This window comes from Nyctereutes procyonoides, unplaced genomic scaffold, assembly GCF_905146905.1.
Source record: "Nyctereutes procyonoides isolate TBG_1078 unplaced genomic scaffold, NYPRO_anot_genome, whole genome shotgun sequence".
In the NCBI taxonomy this organism is placed as follows: Eukaryota; Metazoa; Chordata; class Mammalia; order Carnivora; family Canidae; genus Nyctereutes; species Nyctereutes procyonoides.
The window spans coordinates 36,834,574-36,852,517 of NW_026575046.1; the positions used below are offsets into that span (position 1 = coordinate 36,834,574).

A 17,944-nucleotide genomic window follows, 5' to 3' on the forward strand; every position below is an offset into this window, starting at 1 on the left:
TGATCTCAGGGTTGTAGGTTTGAGCCCCTGTGGTGTAAAGATTACTTAAAAATAAAATAAAAAAAATAAAATAAAATCTTTAAAAAGGAAAATACTATGGCAGTTCCTTAAAAGGTTAAACACAAACATCTTATGATCCAGCAATTCCACCCCAAAGTTATATGCCCAAGGAAAAAAGTATGTCCACACAACACCTACCCATAATGTTCACAGCACTACTTATAATAGCCAAAAAGTGGAAAGAACCCATGTTCATCAATAGATGGATGAACAAAACATGGTATATTCGTACAACAGAATATGATTTGGACAGAAAAAGTAGTAATACACGCTACACCATAGATGAACCTTGAAAACATGCTAAGTGAAAGAAGCCAGGCACAAAGGACCACATACTGTATGTATCTGTATGAAATGTCCACAATAGGCCAATCCATAGAGTCAGAAAATAGACTGACAGTTGCCTAAGCTTGGGGGGAAAAGGACCGATGGAAAATGGGGAGTGACTGCTGATGGGTACAGGGTTTCTTTTTGGAATGATGAAAATGTTCTAAAATCAATCACAGTGATGGTCTGTATAATTCTGTGAATGTACTAAAACCACTGAGCTATATCCTTTAAATAGGTATGTAAATTTTATCTCAATAAAGCTGTTAAAGAAAAAGATAGTTATAAGGTTGCTACATGAAATCTGAACCATTACGTTTTCTAAAACTAAAAAACTTCAGCCTTAAAATTTTATAAATGTAATATTCAAGCCTCAATATTTATAAATGTGACATATTATGAATAATTCAAGGGTAACACATCTTTGCTGACCTTTTCTAAGACAGCATCATTTAGTATAAATTATACTAAGAAAAGAAATTCTCAACACACCATTTCTTGAAATTTGTTAGGTTAATATCAAAACTAACACCTTAAGATGGACATTGTCTTCCTTTTACAGTTTCAAAGAAGCAACTTGCCAAGGTAACATAGGGAAACTAGTTCATACTCAGTCTAATTCTAGAATTTATTTTCTTTCCACTAACCATGCTGCCTCCCTGGGAATAAACTACCAATTAGAAAAATCTACATTCAAGTTAAAGTCTGGGATTGTTCCTCCCAGCTATTTGCCCACTTTGGTTTTTTCTTCTATAAATATGAAAGGATTATTAAAAAGGATCTAAATGAAAAAAAAATAGGAAATAATTTGTACACTCTAAAATTTTATTATAGCTGCGATTATTTAAAGTACACTTGATTTTGTAATAATAAAAACAAACTTTTTTTTTTTAAGATTTTATTTATTCATGAGACACACAAAGAGAGAGAGGCAGAGACACAGGCAGAGGGAGAAGCAGGCTCCACGCAGGGAGCCCAACGTGGGACTCGATCCCGGGTCCCCATGATCAGGCCCTGGACGGAAGGGGGCACTAAACCGCTGAGCCACCCAGGCTGCCCAATAAAAACAAACTTTAAACATTAGAAAAAACATTTCCATAAATTAAACGTCTCAAGTTAAAACTGCCACCAGAAAAATGGTCAGAAAAAGATTTGTATTCAGCTCTGACATGTCAGGGCTCTGTTTATCCTTACATAATAGAATTCTGACCTCTGAAAAAGCCTGGGTGGTAATACTATATATACATATAAAAACAGAGCTACATGCCTTCGGCCATCACTATACCACTAAACCACATAGAAACCAAAAAAGCATGAAGGAAAGTACAGGATCATTGTTTTCTTACCCAGAATTATAACTAATAAAAGCAACAATTTTCATAACCCTACCTTCAAGTTTAGAATTTTAAAAAATAATCGAAGAAACTACATCAACTCTAAAAAGCAATCATTATATAGCTCTATCATAAAATACTCTGATTTAAAGTCATTTTTTAAAGAATGTTCATAAAAGACTTCTACATAATAAAAAAGACATGTTAGTTAAAATTCACTGAGCAGAGGGGTGGCCTGGATGGCTTAATGAGTTGATCGTCTGACTCTTGATTTTGGTTTGGGTCATGGTATCAAACCCCATCATGGGGTAAATGCTCCATGTGGAGTCTGCTTGTCCCTCTCCCTCCCCTTGTGCTCTCCCTTACCCATTTGCTCACTCAAGCTCTTATTCTCTTTAAAAAAAAAAAAAAAAATTCACTGATCACTACACCCAAAAACCAATCCAATTAAAAAATGGGCAGAAGACATGAATAGTCATTTCTCCAAAGATATACAGATGGCCACAGGCACATGAAAAGATGTTCAAGATCACTCATCAGCAGGGAAATACAAATCAAAACTACAGAGAGATATCACTTCACGCCTGTCAGAATGGCTAAATTAAAACACAAGAAACAACAAGTGTTGGCAGGAATGTGGAGAAAAAGGAACCCTCCTGCACTGTTGGTCAGAATGCAAACCGTTGCAACTACTCTGGAAAACACTATGGTGGTTCATCAAAAAATTAAAAATAGAACTACCCCATGATCCAGTAATCCCACTATTGGGTATTTACAGTAGAATACAAAGACACTAATTCAAAAGGATATATGCACCCCTATGTTTACTGTGTCCTTATTTACAATAGCCAAATTATGGAAGCAGCCCAAGTGTCCATTGACGGATAAATGGATAAAGAAGATGTATATGTGCATGCATACACATACATACACACAACACAAACACACCACCCAGAATATTATTCAGCCACAAAAAAAAAAAAAATGAAATCTTGCCATCTGCAACTACATGGATGGAGCTACCAAGTATAATAAATAAAATAGAGAAATACAGATACCATATGGTTTCACTCATATGTGGCATTTAAGAAATAAAACAAAGGAGAAAAAAGAGACAAATCAAGAAACAGAGTCAACTATGGAGAACAAACTGAAAGTTACCAGAGGGGAGGTGGGCAGGGGTAGGGAAGATGGGTGAAATAAGTGATGGGTATTAAACAGTATACTTACCATGATGAGTACTGAGTACTGTGTATAGAATTGCTGAATCACTATATTGTATACCTAAAACTAACATAACACTGTATATTAACTGTATTGGAATTAAAACTTAAAAAAAAAAGGAAAAAAGTCATTGAGCTCTACACTCAACTACTCTAAGAGCTTTACATCCTTTATCTTACTGAATCTTTACAATAGCCCCTTACGATATTACTACCACTTTGTAAATTAAGGAAAAGGAGACCTATCTCTCTAATAAGTGACACAAAGGTTATATTGTAGTAAATAAGGAACACAGAATTCGAAATTCTCCAGTCACCACGCACTTATCCAAAAGATGTGGCACTCTTAGGTGGCTAGGCACTCATCTACACACAAAAAATTATGAATCAGAAGCCTATCTACTACTGGGATCCCTGGGTGGCTCAGCGGTTTGGCGCCCGCCTTTGGCCCAGGGCACGATCCTGGAGGCCCGGGATCAAGTCCCACATCAGGCTCCCTGTGTGGAGCCTGCTTCTCCCTCTGCCTGTGTCTCTGCCTCTCTCTCTCTGTGTCTCTTAAGAATAAACAAATAATTAAAAAAAAAAAGAATAAACAAATAAAACCTTTAAAAAAAAAAAAAGAAGCAGCCTATCTACTCTACTGCATTATACTCTACAGATAGAATTTTTGCTTAAAAATGAATAAAGATAGAGAAATGTCTCTACCTTGAGCTTGAGCTCAGATTCAGAGGTATCTTGGGCAAGGCCACAGGAACAGACTGTGTCAGGGTTTGGGACTGGTGGTGCTGCAATAGGAAGGACACCATGTTGTCTCTGTTATTACTGGTCCCTGAACTATTTTAAACTATGTGGAGAAAGATGCTCCAAATCTACTTCATGCTCCCATGAAAGAGTCCAAGACACAGGGACCCACTTGTGTGATACAAAATTAGAAAACCCATGCCTTCAATTTAGAGTAAAACAGTTCAGTTTCAAGCACTGTTACGATTATAAAAAATGTAGCCCTACTCTGGCTGCTCCAGATTTTCCAACTTTGACTCCCAGTGACATGCCCTGGGCAAAACAGCAAAAGTTAGAGAGCAAAACACCACCTTCCAGGTACCATTTTGAGAAGAGGAAACTGATCAGAGAGGAACAAAGGAGTGGAAAATGAAAAGACTGAGTTTCTGCAGAATACTATAGAGCCTTTAAGAAATAACTGGATGAATGAAGTATTACGGAGGATAAAAGTCTTTCTTCAACAAGAGGGGCCAAGAGTCAGTGACATTGTTATTTAAACTCTTTTGTATCCATGAAAGTGGTGAAAACTGGAAGGTATTAAAAAAAATTGGGAGGAAATGCCAGAATTTTAATAGGTTTATCTCTGAGTAGCATAATTTCAGGTGATTGTTACTGCCTTTAAATTTTCTGTATTTCCCAAAAGTCATCAACAATGAACAGTATTATTTTATAATTAGACAGTAGAAAAGGTTTCTATGTCAATTCAATTCTACTAATATAAAAATGCTGTTTTAAGATTAATTTTAAGATTCATTAAATGCCAATACCAGAATCTGTTTTTCAAAACTACAGAAAGCTACATCTTTTTATACATGCAAAGTAACCATCACTCTTTTTAGGATTAGGAGTATATTTCATTATGGTTATACATTTCAGTCAAGACAAAAGAAATTAGAGGTGCCTGGGTGACTCAGTCAGGTAAATGTCCAACTCTTGATTTTGTCTCAGGCCACGATCAGGGTCATGAGATCAAGTCCTGCATGGGACTCCATGCTGGGTGTGGAGTCTGCTTAAGATTCTCTCCCTCACCTTCTGGCCCTGCCCCCCCACCAACTTGCACCTGCACTCTCTCTCTCTAAAAAAAAAAAAGAGAGAGAGAGAGAGAGAAAATTATACCTCCCAAATCTATTTATACCTCTATTACATTTACTGTGTGGGCTTTTGGTTCCCCTGTATTTTAACATTCTTGCTCCAAAGTAGGAAGTTCATTTTCACTGGCAAATCACAGTCTTAAAATTTAGGACTTGCAGACCTAGGCAAACACAGTATTACTAAAGATGCAGAATTCTGAGCTATACCATGAACCTCATCAAATAAATCACATAAATCATCCACTATATACATGGCTGCACTGTTTCTTATGCAGCATAAACTGACTTCGTAAAATGATGAAAGTAATCAAGTCCATAACTGTTAAATGTTGTACAGCCTATCTTCAGAAATTCTTTTCTCAGGTAATATAGAAAAGCTCCTAAGTATCTCTGTAAACATAATCTTAGGGCCCATTTCATATTTGGATTGTTTTTCAAAGCAGGAAATAAAATTTGAAGCACAACCCCAGCTATTATTAATTCTATACAGTAATATTTACTTAGAAAACAAATATCAAAAAAACTGTTTTGGATATTTAGCAAAGCCTCAGCTTCTTAACAGTGTTCGTAAGAAAAGTATTCTATCAGTACTGAAAAACTTCAAATTTAGTCATACATTTCAAAAGCAAGGTCACATTCTTACCTAGAGATTTGATGTCCAGCATAGAGGAGCAGGGCAGTCAAAAAATACAGGTAAAGTTGAACCAGATGCTGCCTGGGCAAGGTTAGTAACACAACACTTAATATATAACCTGTAGTAGAAAAAAAGAGATTATAAATAAAAAATGATTCTAATTCAGTCTCCCAAATAATTAGACATATAAAGAATCTGAAGTAAATTACTTTCCAATTAGGTTTCAACAACCTTGAGGTTTTTTACTTCACTATCAAAATAAGTTTAATACAGTATAAATCAGTATAGATGTTCTGTTGAAAAGAAAGCAGTTTTCACTTTCTTGGTAGATTTTTCTACTTTATAATCAAAACAACACACAAAGGTACACCAGGACTCCTCTCATTACCTACCTTTCCTTGATGTCCACTTACTAATTCTACATCAATTCTGTCATTCTCTAGTCCCAGAGGAAGAACTGTCCTTAATGTCCCTCTCTAAAGCTGCCTCTTCCACTTGACTCAAGATCTTTTTTTTCCAACTCCTGAACAACCTCTATCTCCTGTATCTTTCAACATTCCCTGACACCAGTGCACACCTTTCTTTTTAAAGGATGTAGAGGGCTCTTATTCTAATCTTGAAGAAAAACCTCTCTTTGTGCTGATTTTTCCTTTTTCTATTACCTACCTTTTCATACCACTGACAAATGTTATAAACTACCTCTACCAATGTTTGTTTTCTAACCATCCACTATTCCCACTTTATCCTCTACAAAGTCTCTATGAGCCCTCTTTACCCTTCCACTCTAAAGAACCTCAGAAGTAAACCACTGCCAACCTGTCAAATCTAAAACATCCTGCTTATCCTTGGGCCAGCACAACTTTTTGAGGCTGGTTGCACCTGAAGCAACCAACCTCAAAACTGGCTCTGTGGATTTCCTTTAAATCTCCACTTTCTTTTTACTCTCTCAAATAAACATAGGAAATCTAGTCCCTGAATAATTGCTATTCTCTCTATAAAGTTTCTCAAAGAATTTATGCTGTTGCTTAGAATATACCATTCCAAATGTAGATTATCAACAAAGTTACTGAGAACCTACCTACTACACACGCACACACACACAAAGTAATCATTTCTTATTCTAAGCAGACATCTCCTACCTCATGATGCCAGAGATATATTCCACTTAAATGTTCTCATGCATGTGTACAAACTGAACTTCCTACCTCCTCCAACAGGCTAGCTCACTCTTTCTCCTAAATCCCATTCACTCTGACTCAAACCCAAGTTATCTTTTCAATGTCATCACCAATCTATACCCTACTTATTAATGAGTCTTTATTAGGGCATGGATATCCCTAATAATACCTCTCAGGCTTAAAGCTAAGGAATTAATCATACTTAAAGCTAGAGAAACAGGAGCAATATGCTAGGGACTAAAGAGGTAGAATTCAGATTTCCCCACACATCTAACTTTAAAAACAATCCAACAGAAACTAGAGAGAAGTATTTCTATTTTTTTAATTTCTTAAAATAATTTTTCTAGGGATCCCTGGGTGGCACAGCGGTTTTGTATTTTGTATTTAAAGGGATGTTTATTTAGCAAGCATGTTTAGTGTTTGTGGCTGAAGGATTCAATCTATTGCATGAAACGTCTCCTTAAATTCTTTTAATGAACTATCATATCCCTTTCCAGATATTATCTTTCCCTTTTCGTGTAGATCTCATAAAACAGCTGCCAAATCCTCTAGACCGAACATACTGATTTCATTCTTTCAATTATCCAGTCACTCAACCGATTATTACATGTAAAGTGTGATCCATATGCATTCCTAGACATGGAAGACCCAAGAATAAAGTAATCACAGTCTAGTGAAAAAATAAACATGGACAAAAGTATGATACAATATTGGTGCTGTAATAAACCAATAGCAGAAGGGCTATGGTTGGTTAAATGATTAAGTTTGACCTGGACCTAGAAGGGTGAATGGATCTTCACAGGCCAAGAAAAAAGCAGCAGCAATCTGGGAAAAGAGAATGGCAGGCATGAAAACCAAAGGACATTTTCGGGAAACAATAAACTTAGTAGGCTAAAATACAATTTGGTGTAAATAAAAAAGTACTGGCAGATGATACCAACAGATCTGGTGACTAAAGCCTCAATATAAATATATATAATAATAAGGAGGTTAGACTGTGCTAACAGTTCTCAAGTCTTTTAGGTATACTTAAAGCAAGAAGCCAAAAAAACAAAACAAAAAACCCTATGGCTCATCTATATCCTCTTTCACATTCCAGTGGAAAAGTAACTGTGATAAAATATATCACACAAGAAGAATCTTTTTTTTTTTATTTTTTTTTATTTATTTATGATAGTCACAGAGAGAGGGGGGGGGCAGAGACATAGGCAGAGGGAGAAGCAGGCTCCATGCACCGGGAGCCCGACGTGGGATTCGATCCCGGGTCTCCAGGATCACGCCCTGGGCCGAAGGCAGGCGCTAAACCGCTGCGCCACCCAGGGATCCCCACACAAGAAGAATCTTAAGGAATTATTAATACTGCTAAAGCAAAACAGTATAAGTTATTTGAACTGAACCACAATATGCATATAATTTAATCATTTGAAAAACACAAGCTGAAAAAAGAAAAACACCAGCCAAAACTATTGTTGATGCAAATATGCATCACTATTCATTCTAACAAACCTAACAACCTCAACTGATAATGATGAAGCTAACCCAACAGTCATTTATAATTAAAACGCAAGGCCAGCAGCATTTAAAAATAATGACCTACCTAAAAATAACATTAATGAATGCTCCTAACAAAATGCAAGAATTTCTGCTATTTAAAGGTGATTTTAGGGCAGCCCGGGTGGCTCAGAGGTTTAGCACCGCCTTCAGCCCAGGGCCTGATCCTGGAGACCCAGGATCGAGTCCCGCGTCGGGCTCCCTGCATGGAGCCTGCTTCTCCCTCTGCCTGTGTCTCTGCCTCTCTCTCTGTGTCTCTCATGAATAAATAAATAAAATCCTTTTAAAAAATAAAAATAAAAAAATAAAGGTGATTTTAGTAGTGGGGGAAAAAATGAGGACCTGGAATAAATCAGCAGCTTTGGTATGGAGTTGGCAGGATCAGCTATGAGATACAATTTGAATAAGTCTCAGTGGTTATCTATGGGTGAGTGGTTGAGAACAAGGAAGTGAAGATGAGTCTGATGTTTTAGCTTGAGAAGTAATCAAGAGGACAGCTTTGCTATTAAGATAGGAAACACAGAAGGAGGAGGAGGTTTGAGTTAAAAATGATAAAGATGAGTTTAGTAATCATAAATTGAAGTGTGTACAGAATATTCAGGTGGAGATGCTGAACAGTAACTAGAAATCCATTCAGTACCAGGCACAAGCGAGGTGCTGGAAATACTGAGATTACAGACCATACCATTCCTACTTTAAAGGAGCTCACAATCTAGTTACGAAGGTAGGTGAGCATTAGGACCCTTAGAATGCAGCAGAGTAAGTGCTATGGCAGAGGTATAACTGGATGGCTGTGGGATAATAGAGGAGGAACACCAACCCCAGATTACAGGGTTAAAAAAGCAATGCAAAGCAGAAATAGAGACTTGCAGCCGAAACTATTTGAGATCACACAAACAACAAAAGATGAAAATTAAACAAATTCGGGACCCTATGGACACTTAAGTCTAAAAAATGATAGCAAAAACTCAAAGAATGGTCAGGAAGTTACAAGAACTCAGAAACACTGTCAAGAGGAAGCAGTCAACAACTTTATAAACATGGGAAGATCTGCAGAATGTGGACACAAATGAAGCTTGAGTTTTACATTTTAGGTTAGTCACTAATCATTTTAATGACTGCAGCTCCAACAGAATTATTGTCATACCCATTCTTTCCTTCTCAACTTTGACAAAGCTAGTTCTGGCTGTCATTACCTCTTGCCGAAAATCCTAACTCGTCTTCTTACCTCTGGTTTTTCCCCTCCCCAATGCAGCAGCCTATACAACACTAATCCATCTTAATTTTTTTTTTAAGATTTTATTTATTTATTCATGAGAAACACACACACAGAGAGAGAGAGAGAGGCAGAGACACAGGCAATGAGAGAAGCAGGTTCCATGCAGGAAGCCTGATGTTGGACTCAATCCTGGGTCTCCAGGATCACACCCTGGGTCGAAGGCAGGCACTAAACCACTGAGCCACCCAGGGATCCCACTAATCCTTCCTAAAATGCAGCTCACCTGCTCTAAATCCTTCCCTGGCCCATCATTATCTACCAAATTAAATGTAATACCTAATAAATGTATTGAGGCCTTTTCACAAATGGCCCCACTTTAGCTTTTCAATATTATTTCTATTTTCCTTTTTATATACTACACTTTGCTAAACAGTTGTATAATTAACATTCCACCAGTTATATTTAAACAATCACTTCTTTTTGCTGTCCTCAGACAGAACCCACACTGGAAAGCTTCTCAATTTGAAGGAACATATTCCATAAACATGAACTTTAACCGCACCCTACCTTGATTTTTGAGCTCTTAGTAACAAAGGATATAAAGGGGGAAAAAGCCACAAATGTAATAAAAGATATATAATACCTAGGAATAGAACTTAACAATAAATGTCCAAGACCTATATAATGAAAACTTTAAAACACTACAGAAGGACTCAAAAGAAATCTGGAACATAAGGAGGCTCTCTGTGTTCATACACAGAGAAGAGTTAGCATCTTTAAGCTATCTCTTCCTCCTAATTTAAACCAAGTAATTATAAAGTTCACATAGCAAACAATATCAGAAAAACTGTGAAAAAGAAATAAAAAAACAATGAAGGGATTAAGTCCAGACAGTAAAATATAGTCTAAGTATTCAGTAAGACCACACACTAAAAGAAAAGGTAAAAAAATATTCAGAAATGAAACTAAAGGGCAGCCTGGGTGGGTCAGCGGTTTAGCGCCCACCATCAGCCCAGGGTGTGATCCTGGAGACCCAGGATTGAGTCCCACATCACGCTCCCTGCATGGAGCCTGATTCTCCCTCTGCCTGTGTGTGTGTGTCTCTCCCCCCCCCTTGCCGTCTCTCATGAATAAATAAAATCCTTAAAAAAAAAAATGAAACTAAATAGATATGAGAATTTGTTATATAATAATCACTCAGGAAAAGTTGAACTATTTAATAAATACATGAAGGCTACCAGATAGTTATTTGGGGGAAAAAAATGATACCTGTAACACAATGTACATGCAGATAAAATCCTAAGTGGAGCAGAGTTGTAAATATAAAAGAATAAAACAAAAATAATGGAGAAAAAAAACATGATAGAGAAGTCTTTTTTAATAACTGAGTCAAAATTCTGTTATAAAAAAAGAATTCGACCACATTAAAAACAAAATCTATATATCAAAAAAACAAAAAAACAAAACAAAACAAAAAAACAGAAGCCAAAATCAAGACAAGGACTAATCTCCCTAATGTACACCAAACTCCCACAAAGTTTAGCAAGAAAAGGCTAAAATCCAGAAGAGGCCAGCCTAACCACTCTGTTGGTTCTGTGTCTCCCTTCAGATTGATCTGCAGCCCCCAATAAAGCTTTGCATGTGCCTTTGGGGAAAAAAGGGGGAGTGGGCTAAAATCCCATAGAAAAATGGGCAAGGGACATGAACTGACAACTCTCAGAAGAGGAAGCACATTTTTCTTCAACATGTGGATAAACACAATCTCACTCAGAAGAGAAATACAAATTAAAACTAGTTAGAACACACCCATTTTTCACCTACTGGAGTAGCCAATATAAGTTTGATAGAATGTTAAGACTGCAGAACTCTCAGTCATTGTGGAGGTACAAAACAGCAAAATCCTAGGGAGAGCAGTATCGATCAGTATTACAAATATATATACTCTTTAACCCAGCAACTTCACTTCTAATAATTTATCTTAAGGTTATATTTACACCTGTCAAAATTATAGCTATATAAAATTATTCAGGGCAGCCCCGGGGGGCTCAGCGGTGTAGCGCTGCCTACAGCCCGGGGTGTGATCCTGGAGACCAGGGATCGAGTCCCATGTCGAGCTCCCTGCATGGAGCCTGCTTCTCCCTCTACCTGTGTCTCTGCCTCTCTCTTTCTCTGTGTCTCTCCTGAATAAATAAATAAAATCTTTAAAAAAAAAATTATTTGGTGCCACACTGAATGAAAAAGCAGAAGAAACTAGTGTCCACGAAAACAGTAATTAGTTCAATAAATTATGGTATGGCCATACAAGGATAAACTATGCCACTATAAAACAGAACTGGAGGGCTGGGGGGAGAATGAGGCTTTAAGATTTAATCAGAATCTTAAAATTTGGCATAACAGAGAGCATCAACATAAAACCAGCATACAAAGCTTTATTCCATGAATATCTAAAAGCAGTAATTATGGCCATGATGTAACATTACGTTAAAACAAAAAGTTGAGAACTGTGTATATTCTCCTATCTATACAAAAGACATACATTTATAACTATATACATGTATTTACCAATATATCTTTTATATTGACATATGTACATAAAAACATCTCTAGAATTTTTCACAAGGAAATAAAAAAAGCTACTTGCTGGGGCTTGGAGAACTTAGTGGATGATGAACAGAGACTGGAGAAAGATACTTTTCACTGTATACTTTTTATGGTTTTTTTTTTTAAGACTTTATTTATTTACCTAATAACAGAGAGAGCACAAGCAGGAAGAGCGGCAGGCGGAGGGAGAAGCAGGCTCCCCACTGAGCAGGAAGCTTGATGCAGGGCTCCATCCCAGGACCCTGAGATCACGACCTAAGCTAATGGAAGATGCTTAACCAACTGAGCCACCTAGGCGCCCCAAGTTTTGATTTTTTAACATAAACAAGTGTATAAATACATCACTAATTTTTTAAAAAGTAAGAATATTTAGGGGTGAAATTTTGTAAACACTACCTAAATACTTTGTCACAGAAGTTACTCTAACCAAAAAAATGTTCAAGCTGAGAATGTCTACTCATGTAATCTGACTTTACTACCATTGCATATAAGTGTATTTAAGAAGGCTCAATTGAGTTCCTAAAGTTATAAGCCAGAGTATGAACTTCAAAGTACTCGAATCCATTCAATTTCTAAAATTAATGTTTCTGATTATTAGGCAGCTGTTTTAAAATAAATATTTCAATCTATTCAATGTAAGCACATTTTTTAAATCACAATATGAATTACTTTGCTGATTAAGCTAAAAATCTAAGCCAAGTACCCAATTGTCCATCTATAACAGACTAGAATTATTTTCCATAAATTGGCTAACATACAAACCCTTTAATAAAGGGCTGAGAATTACAGTGTTTCGCAGCATAAAAGAACCTTCTCATTTCACAGAATTTCCCAAGGTGGTACCACGTAAGAGAGATGAATTTATTGTACCCAAATGTTCTGCTTCTAGTGTGTTGCCTTTTCTATTATACCACACTTCTTTCTACAATGGCTTACTTGGAAATCTCTCAGAGCTGCAAGGGGTTTTCAGGGCTAAGCTCTGGAATCCAAAAGTCCTCCTATCAATAAAAATAAATATCACAGAAACAGGACAAACCCTTCACAATTTTATAAAACATATACTTGGATGGGTGATTCTAATAATAAAAATATTATTAAATCACTATAGTACATTATTCAAACCACATCCTGAATTATGCAAAAGCAATGTCAAATTAAAATATATTATTGCTAATATTACATATAAAAAATTAACCTAAAAATTAAGGATTATGACTTTCATTCTAGATGAATTTTTATGTTTCCTGCCTGTATTTCTTTTTTTTCTTTTCTTTTTTCTAAGGTTATTTTTAAGTAATCTCTGCACCGAAGGCAGGGGGCTTGAACTCACAACCCTGATATCAAGAGTCACATGCTCTACTGATTGAGCCAGTCAGGTGCCCCTACTGCCTTTATTTCTCAACTTTATTTTCTTTAACCACTTAACCTTTTTAACCTTTAATTTCTTTTTTTTTTTAACCTTTAATTTCTTTAACATTACATTTACTGCTAATGCCAAATCATATCATTTATATTTCAAGGAATATTTTTTAATATTATAAATGTCATTTCCAACGTATGTAACTGAAATGCCTTATGTTCAACTGATGTTAATGTTCAATAAAGAATGTCACATTTAAAACGCTTTCTGAAGGGCACCTGGGTGGCTCAGAAGTTGAGTGTCTGCCTTTGGCTCAGGGTATGATCCCAGGGTTCTGGGATCAAGTCCCACATCGGGGTACCCATGAGGAGGCTTGCTTTTCCCTCTGCCTATGCCTCTGCCTCTCTCTCTCATGAATAAATAAAACCTTTTAAATAAATAAATAAACAAATAAACAAACAAATAAATAAATAAATAAAAAGCTTTCTGAATTACTAACAAAACCCAAAACAGGCAAATTAGAACAGGCTAAATGTCTGGAAAGGCAGTTTCCATTATTTACACTTTATCATATTAAAATCTAAAACGTTTCCTTCTTCCTTCTAGTTTCATCCAGTAAAATAAATCCAACACTGTTTTCCTCTAGCCTTAATAACTCATGTGCAATGGTAAGACAAATTACACTACAAATCAGATTCATAAACATTCATCAATAACTGTATCACTGTCATCTCAATGTAACCAAATCTCATTTTACTCAAATTCAAAAACATACGAAGACATAAATCAGAATGCTCACTAAAATATTAGATAAGGTAATGTACGGGTGCTCTGTGGCTCAGTCAGTAAAGTGTCTGACTCTTGATTTCCCCTCAGGTCATGATCTCAGGGTCATGAGATGGAGCCTTACGAGGAGTGTGGAGCCTGCTTAAGATGCTCTCTCTCCCTCTCCCCAACTCCACACGTGTGCTCTCTCACTCTCTCTCTCTAAAAAAAAAAAGAAAGAAAGAAAGAAAGAAAAGAAAAGGTAATGCAGACACTTACCTACATAATGCATATTAAGAGCCAAATACTTATACTGGAAAAGAGGGTTGTTACTGAGGCTACTTCTTTGGATCTGCTGGAAGAAAGAGCTGACATCCCATCTGTACAGGACATCCAACAGCATGATGCTTGGCACCCTCAGGGCCACATTTAACACTGCCTCTAGTTTTTCCTTTGCAGCCATGTTTTTTCTTGGAGCAGACCTAAAGTTCAGGAGACATAACAGATAAAAATAAGTCACCTCAAATAGCTTTTAGGTATCCTATGAATCTAATGGATGGTCACATACTATACAAAAACTACGTAACAATTTATAACTCTTTAGCCACAACTACTACTTCCAGGTATTCTATTCATGAAATAATCCTTGTATTGAATTTTCACATTGACTCTTTCAGGTCTTCCCAAACTGAATAAGTATTAAGGCCTCAAATTTATTTTTAAAAAGCTTAACTCCAACTCTAGGCACTAGCAATAAAACACCCTAATAATACTATAGCTTTCATCCAATTAACTTGAAAGAAAAAATTCACTCCTATAAAACTGAGATTTATGTAGCTCTTAAAAAAGAGCAAATTTTAAGTAGTTATTATAGGAAAAAGCCTAAGCTATTCAATAAAAATTTGGTAACTGCACATTTAGTTTGCAGCATCTCACAGTATGTCCTTTTCCTTACTGCTTACAACCAGAATTGAAGTACTGAATTTACATGATATAATTATAATTCAGAGAACTCATGATACAGGTAAATAAAACATGGTTTGCAATACTGTTTCCTTGAACCATTAAAGTCTCCATCTGAAATTCTCATAATCTGCCTTCAAAGTGGGGAAATAATGCTCATCAAATTCTTCCTGTGATTCACAGATATGCTGGCACAGGGAAAAAGGCATTGGAGTCTGCAGCCCCTGTCTTTGCTCAGCTATTGATGAGTTGTAGGAACAGAATTTAAAAAAAAAATAAAAATAAAAAGGAAGGAAATGAAAGATCTCCAGAACAATTTCTTATTTAAAAGGACTATTCTGTGCAACACTGCTTTATATGATAGAGCTTTAAATTAATCCAAGGAATTATGAGAATAAGGTAAACAGAAGTGGGTTAAAAACAATTTTAAGAGTAATGATAATTCTGGATTGCTGGCTCTAACAATATCCTTTTCAGAATTTTGCTGAGAAAGCTAAACATATTTCCAGCTTTGGCAGTAATTTCAGACATTACAGGACAAATGAAAACATTTATTTCTGAAGAAAATTACAGTGACAGATTGCTATGCTATGGTTAAATATTTGTCAGTATTTCCATTTTACCCTAATTTTCATAGCTTCTAGCTCAGTTAAAAAACAAAAAAGGAGCTCAACTTGACAAACCATTATTTTAAGTTTTTCAATCACTGAAAAACTGATCCATTGTATTGATCATTTGAGTTATCATATATCATTCTCATTACTCAAAAGTGATATAACCTAAGACTGCAGAGTTAACATTTTCATAAATAAATACTAAATTCTAATTACTTTAAATAAACAAAACCACTTTAAAAATTTTCCTACATAAGAAAAAAACACTGAAAGAATCCTAACCACGTAGTTGTGTCCTACGGGGAAAAGGACAGTGAAAGATAAAAACTCTATAATCGACATTTATTGTAAATTACAGCATTCAGGAACCTCAATTTCTCACAGCTCATGATATTACTAAATTTTTAAAAAATCTTAAGAAGAAATACACCAAAATATCACAGTAAGGCTAAGGGGATTTTTATTCCTTCTTTTACGGTTTGCCAAATGTTGTAAAACACCCATAATTGGGGCCTAAAAAAAGAAATTCCTTGTAGAAAGTGTTAATACATCTAAGCTATCTATATGACTTAAGGAAATATACAAAACCTAACTACTTACTCAGGTGGTCAAATAAATAACTTAGTTTGGTTTATTTCAAAGTACATGAATAGGTTTTTCTCACAAGCCACCAGTCATGCATGAAAATCATCACAGACTGAGATAATATCACCAAGAGGCTTTATATTATAATGGAAAAAAAGTTAACACTCTTCCTATAATCTAGAATCCAATATAAATCTCTATTGTTTTTGCAGGTACTGCTACTAATACTTATGGTCCATTTTTATATCATCTGACTAGGAGCCTTCCTCTTTTTAAAAATATTTTGCTATTTTTAAATGTATCCACTTGTTCACCATTTTTTGTAACTCTCAAAAGGGTCAAGAAAAAAAAATGTAAACAAATAACCAATCCTGCATCAGAAATCAAGATCTGGACAGCTTAGCAGGACAGGGTGGGACCTCCCTAATTTTTATGGAAGATTATCTCTATTACAAAAGAGGGCCATTAGCAGGAGGGTACAAATTCTCTCTCAATTACCACTATTCCACCTCACAAATGGAACAAAACATAACAAAAAAGGTCTTGAGTTCCTATAGCTCTCAATACAAAAGAATATCCAAGACTGATCCCCAAATTCTACTTCATAGTAAACCCAAGATTCAAATGTCTGAATTAAGAAGGACCTTGGATAGAATGAAATATGCCCACTTAATAACAACTCTAGGGACTCCTGGGTGGCTCAGCAGTTGAGCCCCTGCATTCTGCCCAGGGCCTGATCCTGGAGTCCCACATCCAGCTCCCTGCATGGAGCCTGCTTCTTCTCTCTCTGCTTATGTCTCTGACTCTCTCTCTCTCTCTCTCACTCTCTGTGTATCTCTCATGAATAAATAAAATCTTAAAAAAAAAAAATTCTACTGTTCAGTAAACATTTATTTCTGTATGTGAGTGGTATTTTAGCAAGTCATTAGCAAGCGGGCCCTGCATTTGGACAAATTCAATATATGGAAAACCAAATCTAAAATGGTACCTACAAAGGGCACCTGGGTGGCTCAGTCTCAGTCGATTAAGCATCCCACAGGATTTCAGCTCAAGTCTCGATTTCGGGGTCAGGAGTTCAAGCCCCACATTAGACATTGAGCCTACTTAAAAAAAAAAATCTAAAATGCTACCCACAAAAGCTGTGGGAAAAAAATTAAAATACCCCCCCCCCCAAACTCGATAATTTTGAATCTTTCTAAAGTGTAAGTACCACATGATTGGGTGATCACCATCACAAATAAATACCGCAGGCTACAATCCGGCACCACACACAATTTAAAATACCGTCTAAACAAAATGTGGAAACATTTATCTTGTTTAAAATCACTGAAATAGGGCGCCTGAGTGGCTCAGTTGGTTAAGTGTCTGACTCTGTTTTGGCTCAGGTCATGATCTCAGGGCTCTGAGATGGAGCCCAGCATGGAGCCTTGTCTCAGGGTTCCCCACTCCATGGGGAGTCTGCTTCAGATTCTCTCTGCCTCTTCCTCTGCCCCTCTGCTCAGCTCTAATAAATAAAATAAATCTTTAAAAAATAAATAAAATAAAATCACTGAATCACTCATGTTTGCCAAACCACACTATTAAAAGCATGAAGTAAAAGTGGAGATTTATCTCCCGGGAGAAAAAGATTATTATACTTCTATGATGCTTGGTTCAAGC

The 17,944-nt window shown here is 36.1% G+C and overlaps 1 protein-coding gene across 3 annotated transcripts in view; it reads right to left on the reverse strand.

The window, feature by feature from the left end:
* The window catches only part of RNF145 (ring finger protein 145), a 59,134-nt gene that overhangs the window by 37,223 nt on the left and 3,967 nt on the right, over window positions 1–17,944 (reverse strand). For all 3 annotated transcript variants that reach the window (XM_055325370.1, XM_055325368.1, XM_055325369.1), the window contains 2 exons: window positions 14,403–14,605; window positions 5,459–5,567 (listed from right to left, as the gene is read on the reverse strand). In XM_055325370.1, the coding sequence (XP_055181345.1) occupies window positions 5,459–5,567; window positions 14,403–14,586 (293 nt within the window). In that variant the 5' untranslated portion in view covers window positions 14,587–14,605. The remainder of the gene's footprint in view (window positions 1–5,458; window positions 5,568–14,402; window positions 14,606–17,944) is intronic.